The sequence below is a fragment of the Gopherus flavomarginatus genome, chromosome 7 (genome assembly GCF_025201925.1).
Source record: "Gopherus flavomarginatus isolate rGopFla2 chromosome 7, rGopFla2.mat.asm, whole genome shotgun sequence".
Classification (NCBI taxonomy): domain Eukaryota; kingdom Metazoa; phylum Chordata; order Testudines; family Testudinidae; genus Gopherus; species Gopherus flavomarginatus.
In genome coordinates, this window is record NC_066623.1 from 58,309,820 (window position 1) to 58,324,370 (window position 14,551).

Consider the following 14,551-nt stretch of genomic DNA (forward strand, 5'->3'; position numbering starts at 1 on the left):
CTGTACAAAGACAGCTGTAACTCCCAGTGCTGTACAACTGTAAGTGTAGCCATACCCTCAGGAGCTAGGATCTGCTCTCTTGGCTCCTAGCCCCTGTATCCCACCTCTGAGACAAGAAAGATGACGATTTTGCAATGTGAGAATATTGAAAAAACTGCTGCAAGCCTTTGCTACCCTGGAGTTTTGGAATTTACACTGATGATGCCCCTTATATCAAGCATAACTGCACAAATCACCAACAGTTAGTTTGTTCCATAAACAATTTTTTTTCTATTTGTTGATTTTTTTTCACCCTGTTGTTCTGTCCTCCAATATTAACCCTGATATTAACTTCACAGTTTTCCAGGTAAATTTTCTACTGATTTTTTTCACCCTTTTTAAAATTTTTTTGAAATAAATACTGATGCATTTCCTGGAAACTTTAGAAAAACTATAAACCAGAAACGCAGGTCCTTACACATGGTGAAAAGACATGAATTCGTCTAAACTAATGTATGCTGCAAATACCCATTTTGAGAAGACAAACCTAAAAGGTAAACTTCATGTCCCAAATGTTGGAGCCTGATAATAGTGGAAAAATCAGACATCTTTCTAATACTTTGAGCTCTAACAGTAGCCAAATACATTTAAAATATAGAGAAGTCTTCAGTGTTTTTGAGCATGAGGTGCTGCTAACGCAAATGGTGGGACCTCCAACTAAATATGGACAAGATGGAGATGATGCTGGTTTGAAAAATGAAGTACGTTGAAAACATGGCTGTGATCATGGCATCTGAATTGTCCAGCTACCTCAGAGACTGCTTTTCCCTCTATGCTCTGCCACAGTGTCTCCTCTCTGCAGAGATGTTTAAACTATCACATGAGTTCCCAGCAAGCCATTATCCTCATGGCTGTCCTCAGCTCTGCATCTTTCCCTGGAAATCTGCAATAGCCCAAACCTAGCAACCTATCATAGTAGATGTAAGACACACAACTGTTTCATAGATGGGCTTAGGGCCAGAACTTCAAGGAACACAATTTTCTGGATGACAGTTCTCTCCCTTTAAAAGTGGCATCTCTCTGAAAGCTAGTGTAATATTTGCTGCACCCTAATGAAGTTTGTAAGCAGAACATATAGGCAAGAAAGGCAAAAGGTGTAAAATAAATGCGATTATATTTTTGTTGAAGTTCATAGATTTGTTTCATCATTGTCATGGAAACCCAGGTAGATTTTGGTTGTAGTAGCTGTGTAAAATCTCAAGATTATGTACCTACACACCTAGGATATCTCTCATTGCACTTTTTAAACTACTAATTACTGTACATCTTTGCATATAGCTAAAACTTTGGTTGTGAGACTAGAACACCTAGTCTCCTGCCAAAATAGTCAATCTAAACATTTTTCTACATTTCCTTAAATTTTGGCCCAAAAATGAAATAAAACCTTTAATGTGGCTGCTCAATGGTAATTCTGTTAAAGTTCTCTCTCGAGTGCAGTGTTTTCTAATTTGACATCTCATTCCACACACAATAACTAAGCTTTAGTTAATTGTGTTGAGCACAGTATAGATTTACAGTTAAAAAAAATATATATATACATATATATACACACACACACACACCTCTACCTCGATATAACACGACCCAATATAACACACATTCGGATATAATGCAGTAAAGCAGTGCTCGGGGGGGGAGGGGCTGTGCACTCCGGTGAATCAAAGCAAGTTCAATATAATGCAGTTTCACCTATAATACGGTAAGATTTTTTGGCTCCCGAAGACAGCCTTATATCGAGGTACAGGGGTGGGTGTGTGTGTGTGCTCAGACCATTGTACTTTTCTGTGGAGAAAGCAGATCCAAGCCCCTATTGCCTGTTTTCTCTTACTAAACAGAATTTATGTATGTGAATAGTAGTATGTCTGCATCAGGCAGTACATTGATTTTAAAAGAATTATAGTGTATTTTTAAAATTTTCATTAGATTTTAATGCTCTTATTTCTTTCACTAGAAAATAAACTTATTGGGAAAATTCAGTTTACAGGTCATGAAGTTTCAAGATAAAGAAACCATAAGAGTATCAATAGCTCAACCAAAATGTCATGGTTGTGAAACAGGGCTTTGTTACGGACCTATGGTGTGAGGGCAGCCATATTTCCTGCAATCAACTTCACGTCGCTCCCATTGGGAGGAATGGGCATTTTCTTCTAAGGGGACTTTTAGCTTCACTCCTATTGAGAGCAATGGAAGAAAGTGGCCATTTTGAAAGAGGATAGATCTTCTTGGAATCCTTTGTACTAGAACTTTATTTGTGCGTACCTGCTGAAGAAGAAACTTTAAATAATGGAGAATAACAGTAAAAAAAAAAAATTAATCCTTTAAAAAAACGTAACCAGTGCATGAGAGTTCATTGAGTTTTAACTGATATAGAAGTTTTAATAGTCTGCATTATTCCATTATTGAGATAATTCAAGGCCAAAAAAATGATTTGACCTGGTGCTAAATTTCTTAAAGGATCCATTTAAAAATGAATTTTAACTCATAAACTAACCAATTTTATTGTAAATTCTGAGAAAATGTATTCTATACTCAAAGAGTAAGAGCTGTAATTTTTGGGACGATACTCAGTATTTTTCATATGTAGCAAACTGGTTGAATCCTTTTTTAAGTGCAAAATTCATCTCAACCCTAAATGAACTGCAACCCTTCTGTCTTTGTCTTTCTTTTCTAGTTATTGAGCCGAAAAGACAAAACTACCTTTGAGAAGTTGGAGTATGTTATGAGTAAAGAAGATAATTACAAACGACTTAGAGACTATATTAACAGCTTGAAAATGACTCCTTGTATTCCTTATTTAGGTAGGTAAGCTTAATATGTTTGATGTGCAGTGTTAAGGCAATAGTACTTGCACAGTGACTTGCAGAAAAACTAAAAACCATCTTTTAAGCTGTATTTGAGAGTATTTTAGTGTTTTTACAAAAAATGTAGAAGCACTTGGTTGACTGTAAATGTTCTGTTTATAGCACAGGTGCGGGCAAACTTTTTGGCCTGAGGGCCGCACTGGGTTTCAGAAATTGTATGCAGGGCCAATTAGGGGAGGATGTGCCTCCGCAAACAGCCAGGCGAGGCTCGGCCGTTGCCCCCATCTGACCCCCCACTCTAAGACTCAGATAGCTTCAGCCTTTGGGAGAATCCCATCCAGGGTACAAATGTTAACATTTGAGTGTTGTGAAATTGCTGAAAGGTTTCATATGACTTTCACTCAATCAAAAAGAACAGTGGGGAAGGGGAAATACTTTGTTCAGTGATTCCCACTCTTAGAATCAGTTTATTGAACCTACTTTCTACCTCTTTGGCAATTCCAGCTTGATTTTAGCAGTGACTCTGCTCATAAACTCCTATATAGAGAGATTAATGTTTAATGTATTTTAATAACAGATTTTCAGGTATTCAGATATATGGCATAGGAGATTGCAGTGATTACAAATCTCATTAATCAATCAGAACTGAACTGAACCTGAGCAGGGGGCTGGGAGGTGGGGCATAAAACATAATCAGAATGGAATTTTAAGATTTGACTTCTTCCAAACCTCCAAGATTAGAAAATGTTTCTCTAGAATATTGGAAAGCTCCAATTTATAGCTATTCAAAGGTTTTTTAGCATTATCTTTTATCTGTTATGGGTCTGAGATGATATCAGACCAAGCAGAAACAATTTACCAAGTAGGTCAGGCTTCTTTCAGCATCCCAAATATCCTGGGCTTCTCTGCTTCTTGCTTAAACAGTCTTTTTGTTATCTAACATTTTAGAAATAAAATAGATGTTTTTCTCTATCTAGCTGATTTGGATTTTTTCTGTTCCCTCCTGAAGTGTACAAAATACAAATATATACAAAATTGGCAAGGGAAAACAGAAAAATACTGGAAAACTGTATGATTGTTCTTCCTTTTATTTCAAGTTTGTGCCAGTGCAAACATCTTCCTTTAGACATATGAACAACTTTTTGTCCAAATTCTACTGTAGAGCAAGTCTTTGGACATAACATGTCAGTTTATTAAAGTCTAATGTGTATTTCCTTTTTGCTTAGAAATGAAAAATTGGTTTAGTTGATGTCGGTAATGCTTCTTGTTGGGACCAGCTGTAGTTTAAAAACTAGTCTATCATCTGGCTTTGTACAGTATTAGTTATTAGTGACAAGAATGTCGTATGCTTCCATTTTAATTCTCCAGAGGAATAGTGAATTAGATACACTTTTCTGGGGTTCTTTCTCTAATGTTACTTAACTTCTTATGAATAAATGGCTGGAAAAGCAAATGAAAATGGTTTGGAACAGTAATTTTAGTAAATCTGGAACTGTCTTGGAAGCTTAACTGTTCAATTCAGTTAATCTCTTCCTGCAATGAAAAATTTAACCTGTAGTAAGGCCTGTTGAGAATTTATAAAAATATTCTCTCTAAAGGTTGTTAACTATAGATTTTTACTGAAATGAGTAGAAGAATATTCAATAAAAACAACTCACTAATCTGTTTCTGATTTTCCACTTGTAGGCTATAATCTATTAAAGGTTATTGTTTGTTTTTTCTGTTCTTTGGTATGTAAAACGTGTGCAGAAAGAGTATTGCTTCTGTGTTAAATTACATATAAAATGCTGTTAAATTATTAACTGGTTTAATGGCTCTGCTGTGGCATGACAACTTAGTTTGGAAAACAACTTTGGATATCACACTCCAGGAACTGGAAGAATGGTATTGCTTTAAAAAGGTAACTTTCTAGACTTACTAGACAGATTGTCATATGCTGTCTGAGAATCCTGCTGCTAACAGATGCACAGTTATATTGGCACTGGTCATGAGGGACCCTGCTGGTAGTGGGGTTAGGAAGGACACAAAAAGAGGATAACTGTGGTGTTGTCTCAGAAGTTTAAAAGGAGTTCAGTTTTGTCTCCAAAATTAATATGGATGTATTTTCACTGTAGCGTTAACTTAAGCTCTTACTTGCATGTTGTCCCTAAACTGTCTCTTATACAGACATACAAACCTCTAACCTGAATTTGTTGCTTTCACCTGGGGTTTGCTGGTACATCTCTGGTTATAGTCTAAAGCACAAGTGAGCATGCAGGCTAAATCAATCGTGGTGATAGTCCTCTAGTTCCTTCCCATAATTCCCCAGAGAGCCAAGAAGGTCAGACACATTCTTCCACAGTTCACTGGGAAGGAATCAGAGCATCTCCACTTATTGCAGTGCTAAGAACCATGGGATTTTCCCCCAGAATTTCTAGTGACATACAGGGGAGTGCAGCACCAGTATGCACCCAGTAAGTCAAATATGGCTTTTCAGTGTGACCGTTCACACCCGGGATAGCTAACCTGGATGCTGAAACCCAGATGCCAATCACCAAGTTAATTCTGTAGTGAAGACATGTCTTATACGGCCAATGTAAGTGGTCAACGCAAACTGAGAATGGATAAGTCATGTTTATTTTATTCTACGCAAAATATAACCTCTCTGAAAAAAGTTTATAATGGAAATTCTGACAAAGCCCTTGTTATAGTTGTGCTGCCAGACTTCACAGTGAAACAAGTGGGTCATACTGATTAGAAATAAAAGATGTTTTCTTAGCTGAAAATGTACTACTCCTTGAAATAGTCTTTTATATTTGTGTTTCACTGAAGGTGACATCAGTTGTGCTGAGCTGGGAGAGGGGAGAAGAGGTTCTCAGAGTAAAGGTGTAAACATTTGTCTGGCGAGTACTAGTCTGGCAAATCATAACGAAAAAAAAATGTGTGAATTACTGCTCTAAATCTGAAAATCATTAAAAATGTTTTTTTGTTCTTGTCCTAAATTACAGAACAATCTTAAGTGTTGTGCTGGGGATTTGGCACTCTGAAAATAGAACAGCGTGCTGCATTGGGGTATGAAACATGATAAATATTCTCCATGTATAATTCTTGTAGGCATGCCTACTTCATTTTCCTAATGAGGAGGCAATACAATTTATACTACTGAGGATGTTACTGTGAGAAAGAAAATATGCAGAAAAATACCTTTAGTCAGGCAAAAATTGAAGTCAGTAAATTGAGCAAATCTTCCAAGTGCACTGCTTATGGTTTCCCTTGAAGTGATTTTTTGCAGTCTTGTAAGTCTTCTCTTGAGGAAATAATTGTGTGTGTGTGTGTGTGTGTGTGTGTGTGTGTGTGTGTGTGTACACACACACGTATTTAATGGGTGTGCGTGCATGTATGTATTGCATGCAAAAATGTACATTAAAAGAACAGTATTAAGGTTGCAAGGTCAAGCACTCAGAAGTTAGGAAATGTCAGAAGTAAGGGTTGCCTATGCAACCTTAATTGGCTCCTTTGTGTGTGTGTATGACCATCTTTAATTACATAATCTTTTTTTTTCCTAAAGGATACTGCTTCATTCAGTGCACTGGATGAACTATGCTCACTGAATGAGCTACTGTTTAATATTGTTTCTCCTTGTTCATTGTGTGGCCCTATGCTTTATTTACTGCATGTTATTCAAACTCTACTCTGGAAACAGAATTATTAATTTACTCCTGGGTTTTCCTTTGGTGCTCATCACTATATTATCTGAATGCTTCACAAACAGTGAATGTATTTTCATAACATCCCTCTGAGATGAATTGATATTATCCCCATTATATAGATGGGGAGTGGAGGGACAGAGATTAAGGTTAAAAGTATCCACTAATTTTGAATGCCCAATTTGAAACACCTAGGATTTTTTTTTTCTTTAGTGTGTAACATTATACAGCACTTACTGTTTTGGGGGAATTTTTGAAACATTATTAAGGCAAAGTTGCAATAAGACATTAACATACTATATTTTACATTACTTATTCAGGATCAGGTTAATATGCAAAGAACCTAGCTAATATATTTAAAGCACAGTTCTTCGAGCGGTTCTGCATAATCCTTTTTATGGATACTGCACTGCCTTTTGGTCCCTAATGGTAGAATCTTCTCTAAGCAGTGTCTGTTGAAGCAGTGTTTTTCAAAGTGCAGGTCACGATGTGACAGATTTTTGTTACCAATCTGCCTGGGCCCACAGTTGATCAGGCTGGGACCACAGGATCTTTTTGGGGAGGAGATGACAAGGCACACCACACATCTGAATTTAAGCGTTATTGATAAAATAATAAAATAACAGTGGAGAGTGCCGGAAATGCTTCCACGTCACTCAGAGGAAGGAAGAAAGCAAGCATTAGTGCCCTAAGCCCTAACCTACTTTCATACTCTCACACTCATTACCTGGGGCTGGGTGTAGCGTTGGAAAAAAGTGTGGGGGGAAGGGTGGACGGAAGGTCTGTCCTGTGCGCACATGTTGTCCAGGATCCGCTGTGTGATCTCCGAATTGCTCCAGTTCTCGGGAGGGGTTTTAAGTCCTGGGTTCCTTTGGCAGTATCGTTGTCCAGGGCCCTCTGTCCCTGGTGCTCTTTGTACCAGTCCCAATCGGCTTGCTGTGGCCTTCTCGGCTGCCCAAAACACACCAGCTCTGGAGAATTTGTTTTCCCTTCTGTTGGCCTTCACCATCGCTGCCTCATTCACTCTGTTTTTGCTGCTATCCTTGCAGCTCTGCTCCACTTAGTTCTCCTCTTCTCACAACTGGGCAGCTGTAGATTTCTCGTCTGTAGATTTCTCATTGAGCTCATGACCTTGGTCCTGGACCAGTGTCTTATCTTTACACGGAGCTAGCTAAAGTGCCGACTTAACCCGTTCTCTGCTTCTTTCTTTCTCTCCCCCCTACCCTGTCCTTGTACTCCTGCAAAGGAATCTTCCATTCCCCACTCACACACCTTTGACCCTCCCCAAAATGCTTTGCGATGCTTGCAGCAGCATTAGCCACATGCAGTGCTGATCTGCCTTCCCTGGGGACTCCCTGAGGAAGGGGGCCATTGGGGTGTGACAGTGACCTAGTGCTGGGTCACAGAATGTAAGGTACTGGGTCACGGAATATAAGACACTGGGTTGCAGCTGCTCTGGTCCGCACTGCCTACTAGGCCATTAAAAGTCCCATTGGCAGTGTTGTCTGGCTAAGGAAGTGGCCAGCAGCAGGTCTGGCTCCTAGGTGCGGGGGGCCATGGGGCTCCGCATGCTGCTCCCGCCACAAGCACAGGCTGCTAGGCAATAGGAACTGGAGGGGGAGGTGCCTGCGGGCGAGAGCAACGCAGAGCTGCTTGTTCATCCCTGCCTAGGAGCTGGACCTGCTGCTGGCCGCTTCCAGGGCACCACGCAGTCTGCGGTGCCAGGAAAGGCAGGCAGCCTGCTTTAGCACCTCTGCTGTGCTGCTGACCCGGAGCTGCCCAAGGTAAGCCCATGCCCCAATCCTGTGCCTCAAACCCCAGTCCCTTTCTGCACCCCAAACCCCTCATCCCCTGCCACACCCCAGATCCTGCATCCCCAGCCTAGAGCCCTGACCCCCCCAACCCCGAACCCCCTCCCATATCCTGAACCCCTTATTCCTGGCCCTAGCGCACAGCCTTCACCCCCACACCCTCTGCTCCATCCCTGAGCCCCTCCTCATCCCCAAACTGCTCATCCCCAGCTCCTTTGGGTTGCAGGCATCAACAATTTTCTTCAACTGTATTGCCAGAAAATTTTTTTGAAAACCACTATTAGTGTGCTTGCATGGCCCCTTGTGTTCCTACCCTCACCATCTCTGAACATGCTGAAGGAAAGAACGTACAGCGCCTTCTACTACCTCAGTTCCTTCCAACTGTTGTGCAAGGTGGGAGTGAACTGTTCTGATCCGCTCAGTCTGGGTTTTTTCTTGATTTCTTGCTACCTTTGTAATTGTTGACTATAGTTTAGTAATAAGTATACTTAGTTAAGTTAGTGGTCTGTTCAGGGTTATGGTGTCCAGTTGCTTTCCTGGTTTTGGACAGTTGTGTTAGATGCCTGAAGTACTTGGCAGAGAGCCACTCTCCTCAGTGTTCCATCTGCTGGACTTTCATGCCTAGATCTCAAAGGAGAGGCAAAAAAGATTGCAAGTGCTTAACCTTGAGGCTCTTGAAGTTTTTGGCATTTGTTGGATCCAAGGTTTAAGGAGGCCAGTCTCTGCTCCTGTGTCTTTCTCCAGGATGTCAAAGCAGCTTAAAGAGTCCAGGAAATTGGAACCTGTATTACTTATCTGTTAAGATGGCATTCGTTATTACCTACATTAGCCAGAGAGGTGAATGAATTAGATGTCTTGATGGCTGATCCCAGGTTTTTGCCAAAAGTAGTTTCTGAATTTCACATCTATCAGACAATTGTGTGATTTTATTCCAAGAATCACATGGGTCTGACTGTGTATTCTCAGGCTATTTCCGGATAGTTTAAACAATGAATTATTGAATGTTACATGGTAGCAGAAATTCCTGTACCTACAACGGTACTCTCTCATTCCACCAGAGCTTCGGCTGTGTCTTTTGTTCACGTTACGCAAGTCCCTGTTGCTTAGACACTTTTCCTTAAACATTCTGCCCTCGATTTGGCTTCAAGGGCTGGTGCTTGTTTTGGTAGAGCGGTGCCTCAGTCTCTATTCAGTTAGCTCTGTTCCTTCCTCCAGGTTATTTTTAGAACTGCTTGTCAAACCACCCATAAGTGGAATACGTAGAGTCCATCAAAGGAGAAATTAAGGTTACATACTTGTAACCATAGTTCTTTGAGATAGCTCTGCATGTTCACACTTCTGGCCTTTTTTCCCTCTTAGGGCTTGTCTACATTACCCACAGGATCGACAGAAAGCAATCAATCTGGCAGGGGTGGATTTATCGCATCTAGTCTAGAGGCGATAAAATTAACTGCCGAGCGCTGTCCCGTCAACTCTGGTCCTCCACCAGAGCAAGAGGTGCAGGCGGAGTCAACAGGGGAGCGTCAACTGTCGACTCACCGCAGTGAAAACACTACATTGAGTAGATCTAAGCACGTCAACGTCAGCTACGTTATTCACATAGTTGAAGTTGTGTATCTCAGACTGGAGCAGCAATTGAAGGGAATATCTTGCTTGGCCCCTGCAGCTTGGGCTGGAGCATGCTCAGTGTGGTGGACTCTGGGGAATTTCACTGCAATCAAGCAACTGTCTATCGAGCATGTGTGAAGTGATTTTTTTTCTCAAAAGCTTCTAATTTTGCCAAATTTGGGTGAATTTTCACAGGAATAGCAAAAAGGAGACACATCCCTAACACAAAGGCCACATCCCTGTCGAATTTCAAATACCTGCTCCAAAGCATGGGGAGACCACAGCGTCTCAAAGAAAAGGTCACTGGAAACTTTAAACATGAGCAAAACATAATTTTCACTCACCTCTTTTCTCAGAAACTGTTGCATTGTTTTTGGAAATTACAATAAAATTTACTTAATTTTCTTAGAAAATCAGACTATATTGAATGAAGTCTAGATTAGTACAGCTGTGAAATAACTGCCTTAATTAGAAATGTAACTGTAATTTAGCTAATGCAGTTTCTCTAGGTATTTTCTAATGAAATATCTAAATGAACTCTGAGGTGACATTGGGGGAGTGGTAAAAAAGGAAAGCTGAGGACTGCTTAAAGTCCAGTGGAATCCTACAGTAAAAGCCTGACAGAGAAAGTGATACCTGTATCTAGTTCTGAATGACAAAAGGGAAATGGAGAGATGAGGCGGATAAGCCAATATCTTTTATTGGACCAACTTCTGATGGTGAGAGAGACAAGCTTTGGAGCTATGCAGAGCACTTCAGGTCTGGGAGAGGTACTAGGCATGTCACAGCTAAATAAACAATCAAACAGATAATTTAGCATAAGTAGTTAGTACATATTCTAAGACAGGGGTCTCAAACACGTGGCCTGCAGGCCACATGCGGCCTGTGAGGTTATTTTCTGTGGCCCACAAGGTCCTCGCAGTCCCCCCGCCCTCCTCCAGTGTTTACCTAGGGTGGCTCCGGCCTGACGCACACCCGGGGGCAGGGCAGGCTTCTCTCTGCCTGCCTGCCTGCCTGCCTGCCCTGCCCCCGCGCTGCTCCAGGAAGCAGATGGAACCTGCGGGAGAAGAGGCACGGGTGTGTATGTTGCTCTTGTTTCAGGCACTGCCTCCAGCAGCTCCCATTGGCCGTGGTTCCCTGTTCCTGGCCAATGGGAGATGCTGGGGGCTGTGCCTGAAGCAACAGCAACACACACACCCCGTGTCCCTGCTCCCCATGTTCCAGCCACTTCCTGGAGCGGGGCAGGGGTAGGGCAGGCAGGCAGGCACGCAGGCAGGGAGCCTGCCCTGTCGCCGATGCGCGCTGGGCCAGAGTCCGCGTCCCCGAACTCCTCCTGCAGTTGAACACCTTGCCCCAACCCCCACCACACCACACCACTCCACCCCAATGCATTGCCCTGAGCCCCCTGCTGCACCTCGAACCCCTGCCGTACCCTGCATCCTGATCCCCTGCTGCACTCTGCACCCCTTCTGCACCCCAGCCCCCTTCCCTGAGCCACCTGCCACATTCCTCCTGCACCTCGATCCGCTGCCCTGACTGCCTGCCGCACCCCTCACCCCTCCTGCACCCCACACCCCAACTTACTGCCCTGAGCTCCCTGCCGCACCCCTCTGGCACCCCCTGGGGACAGGGAAGGGACGGAGTTGGGGTGGGGATTTCAGGGAAGGGGTTGGAATGGGGGCAGGGAAGGGGTGTGAAGAGGCAAGGTGGGGCTTCATGGAAGGGGTGGAGTGGGGGCAGGGCCAAGGACAGTGCAGGAGAGGTATCAGTAATATGGCCCTTGGGCCAATGTACTAGTCCTCGTGTCCCTCATGGTCATTTGAGTTTGAGACCCCTGTTCTAAGACCATTCAGGCTGAAGTGGCCCTTGCACAGGAAATATTTTGATACAGGGGATGGGGGAATGCATATTCCAAAGATTCTGTGACAGCAGCCACAGTTTGAAAAAATAAACTCCTATTTCTGAGAGCAGGATTTTGAGTTCTTTTTTGGATTCATTAATATTTCCCAAGAAATTGCAGTTATTAACAGATGGAGAAAAACTTTATTTTGTCATTACCATGGTGTGCGCTCTCTCTTTTTTATTAACACAGGTGGTTTTTTTTAAAGGAAACATTTGTTTCAGGGGAACGCTGTTTGTTCAAAGAGAAATTTCATTAAACCTCATTGTTTCTGATTGAATAAATGTTACATAAACGTGTTTAGCTGATGTTATTTTGTATTTTTCAAGCAAATAATATGCCAACTTGCAATATTTGTAGCAATATTTTTTGTTTTTCCTTATGGCTTATTCTCATGAACTGAAGATGTCTAAAGCACTTCATTAAACAAGTTGGGTTTGGTTTATATGCACTTTGTTAGTCAATACATACATGTTAGGCATAGTGCACATTGCCTTAATATTGTGTTTTATCCAACACGTGGGCAGTTATGTTAACTGAATTATGTCTTTCCCACAATCCTGTTTACGTTCATTCACTAACGTCAAGATATATAGCCACAATACCTGCAAAGCTGAAGTCAGCTTTTGCACTGGAAAATGTGAAACATGTCAAAGGCAAGATACATTTGTTCTCTGTCCTGGTACAAGTTGAGAGGTACATTCACAGGAAACTGGTTTGAAATGTAGTATTCAAAACTGAGAGAGATGTATGCATCATGGTGCCAAAAAAACAAGATAAAAAGCTAATTGATGCTTAGTCTTAGGTGATGTACAGAATGCTTTTACTTAGTAAACTACCATGATACAAATATTAGGTAGAGTTGGAGGCGGGGAGTATATTGTGAGCAACTCTTCTGTGTACGGTGAACTTCATGCTGTGAGAAACAAGCTTCCCTGAAAGATTCTGTAAAGTAATAATTCTTTTCTTTCTGCATTGAACTGCGTCGTCTTTAGCTGATAAACTTGTCTAGGCTTCAGTGTTTGGTCTCGTGAACACTTTTAATATCAAACTACTAGTGTAGTTAAGCAATTGGCTATATTATAGACAGTAACTTTTCAGTTTACCTATGTATTGATACTAAACATGAAATGAATAAAAATATTTACAAAAGCCAGCACTGGTTAATCATACATATTAATCTACAAAGATTGTGTTTCAGAACTGTAGTGTATTAATTGATTGAGTCCGAATATAGTTTTAATGGAAAGAACCAGCTATTGGTTTGCAAGCCACAATAGTGTTATACATAGCAACTATCCTAGAACTTCACACTCAGCACTTCTTGTTGCCATTGTGCTTTCACAATTAGCTGCTGTTTGATTCACTCTTGGCACTTTTACTTGAAATGCACACTTATCGGGTTTTTTTAAACAGGTTTTTAGCTGTCTGAGAATCACTTACTTCCCTGAAAAAACTGTTAGGGAATCAGCCTTGGTAGATTGCTATCTGGAAATCAGTGAGTACTTCTAGTAAATGCCTTTAGTTTAGAAATCTGTGTTTCTATGTTTATATTTAAATATAATCTACTTCAGTGATTTCTAGAACAGCTATCTTGTAATATCTGGCCATCAGCTTGGACTTCTTCAGAAGCTGAATTTAAACTGTTTCCTGGGAATAGTATTCCAAGATTTTTAGGGGAGGGTAATGATAATTCAAACTTTAGAAGTCTCCTGGTAAGTAGCTTATAACTTCAATATAGTTGGCAATTTTACAGGTCAGATATCTGAGACTGAAAATTTTAACTAATTTTTCCAAGTTTAGTTACTGTTCCAGCTCCCAACCCTGTGCTTATTGCTTTAGGCCCCACAGTCTCTTTGCCCATAAGATGCTGTTTCTTCTTTGTATTGTTTCTGTTTGCCCAGTTTCAGATCCAGGTAGCTATCAGTCTCCTTATCTAGATTTCAATAAGATTAAAGTTGTTACACCTTGTAATACTTTGTGTCTTACTTTTTTTTCAGTAGACTCTAAAGTTGGTACTTCCTGCTGTCATGTTCACCTGCAATGTGCTTCAGAGAAAACTGCAATTCCTTAAGACCTGACCCAGAGCTACCAATATCCAGTGGGGGCTTTCTGTTAAGATTCTCACTGACTTTAATTGGCTTTGAATCAACAGCTCTGTAGCCAAAGAGACTGTGAGTTTTTATATATATGATGGCAATATGTTATTGCCAGAACTTATAACAGTCTTCAAGTATGTAAAAAGTTGCTGTAAAAAAGAGGGTGATAAATTGTTCTCCTTAACCCTTGAGGACAGGATAAGAAATAATGGGCTCAAATTGCAGCAAGGGAGATTTAGGTCAACATAAGGAAAAACTTCCCAACTGTAAGTGAAGTTAAGCACTGGAAGAAATTACCTAGGGAGATTATGGAATCTCCATCACTGGAGATTTTAAAGAACAGGTTAGACAAACTTCTGTCAGGAATGGTCTAGATAATACTTAGTTCTACCTCAGTGCAGGGGACTGGACTAGATGACCTACTGAGGTCCCTTCCAGTCCTACATTTCTATAATTATAAGTTCAGAGCTGGCAAATACCATATTTATTTTGAAGAACCCAAGAAAAGTAAAGTACAAGAGTGTTTTTGTGTAAGTGGTTGAGAATGTGAATTTCTGTTCCTTATAATTCCCCAGGATATATTTTGTCCCTTAGGACTATGAGGTCA

General features: G+C 41.1%; 1 protein-coding gene across 7 annotated transcripts in view; it reads left to right on the forward strand.

Moving 5' to 3' along the window:
- RALGPS2 (Ral GEF with PH domain and SH3 binding motif 2) overlaps positions 1-14,551 on the forward strand; it is a 283,620-nt gene that overhangs the window by 138,840 nt on the left and 130,229 nt on the right. For all 7 annotated transcript variants that reach the window (XM_050963225.1, XM_050963224.1, XM_050963223.1 and 4 more), the window contains one exon: positions 2,711-2,837. In XM_050963225.1, the coding sequence (XP_050819182.1) occupies positions 2,711-2,837 (127 nt within the window). The remainder of the gene's footprint in view (positions 1-2,710; positions 2,838-14,551) is intronic.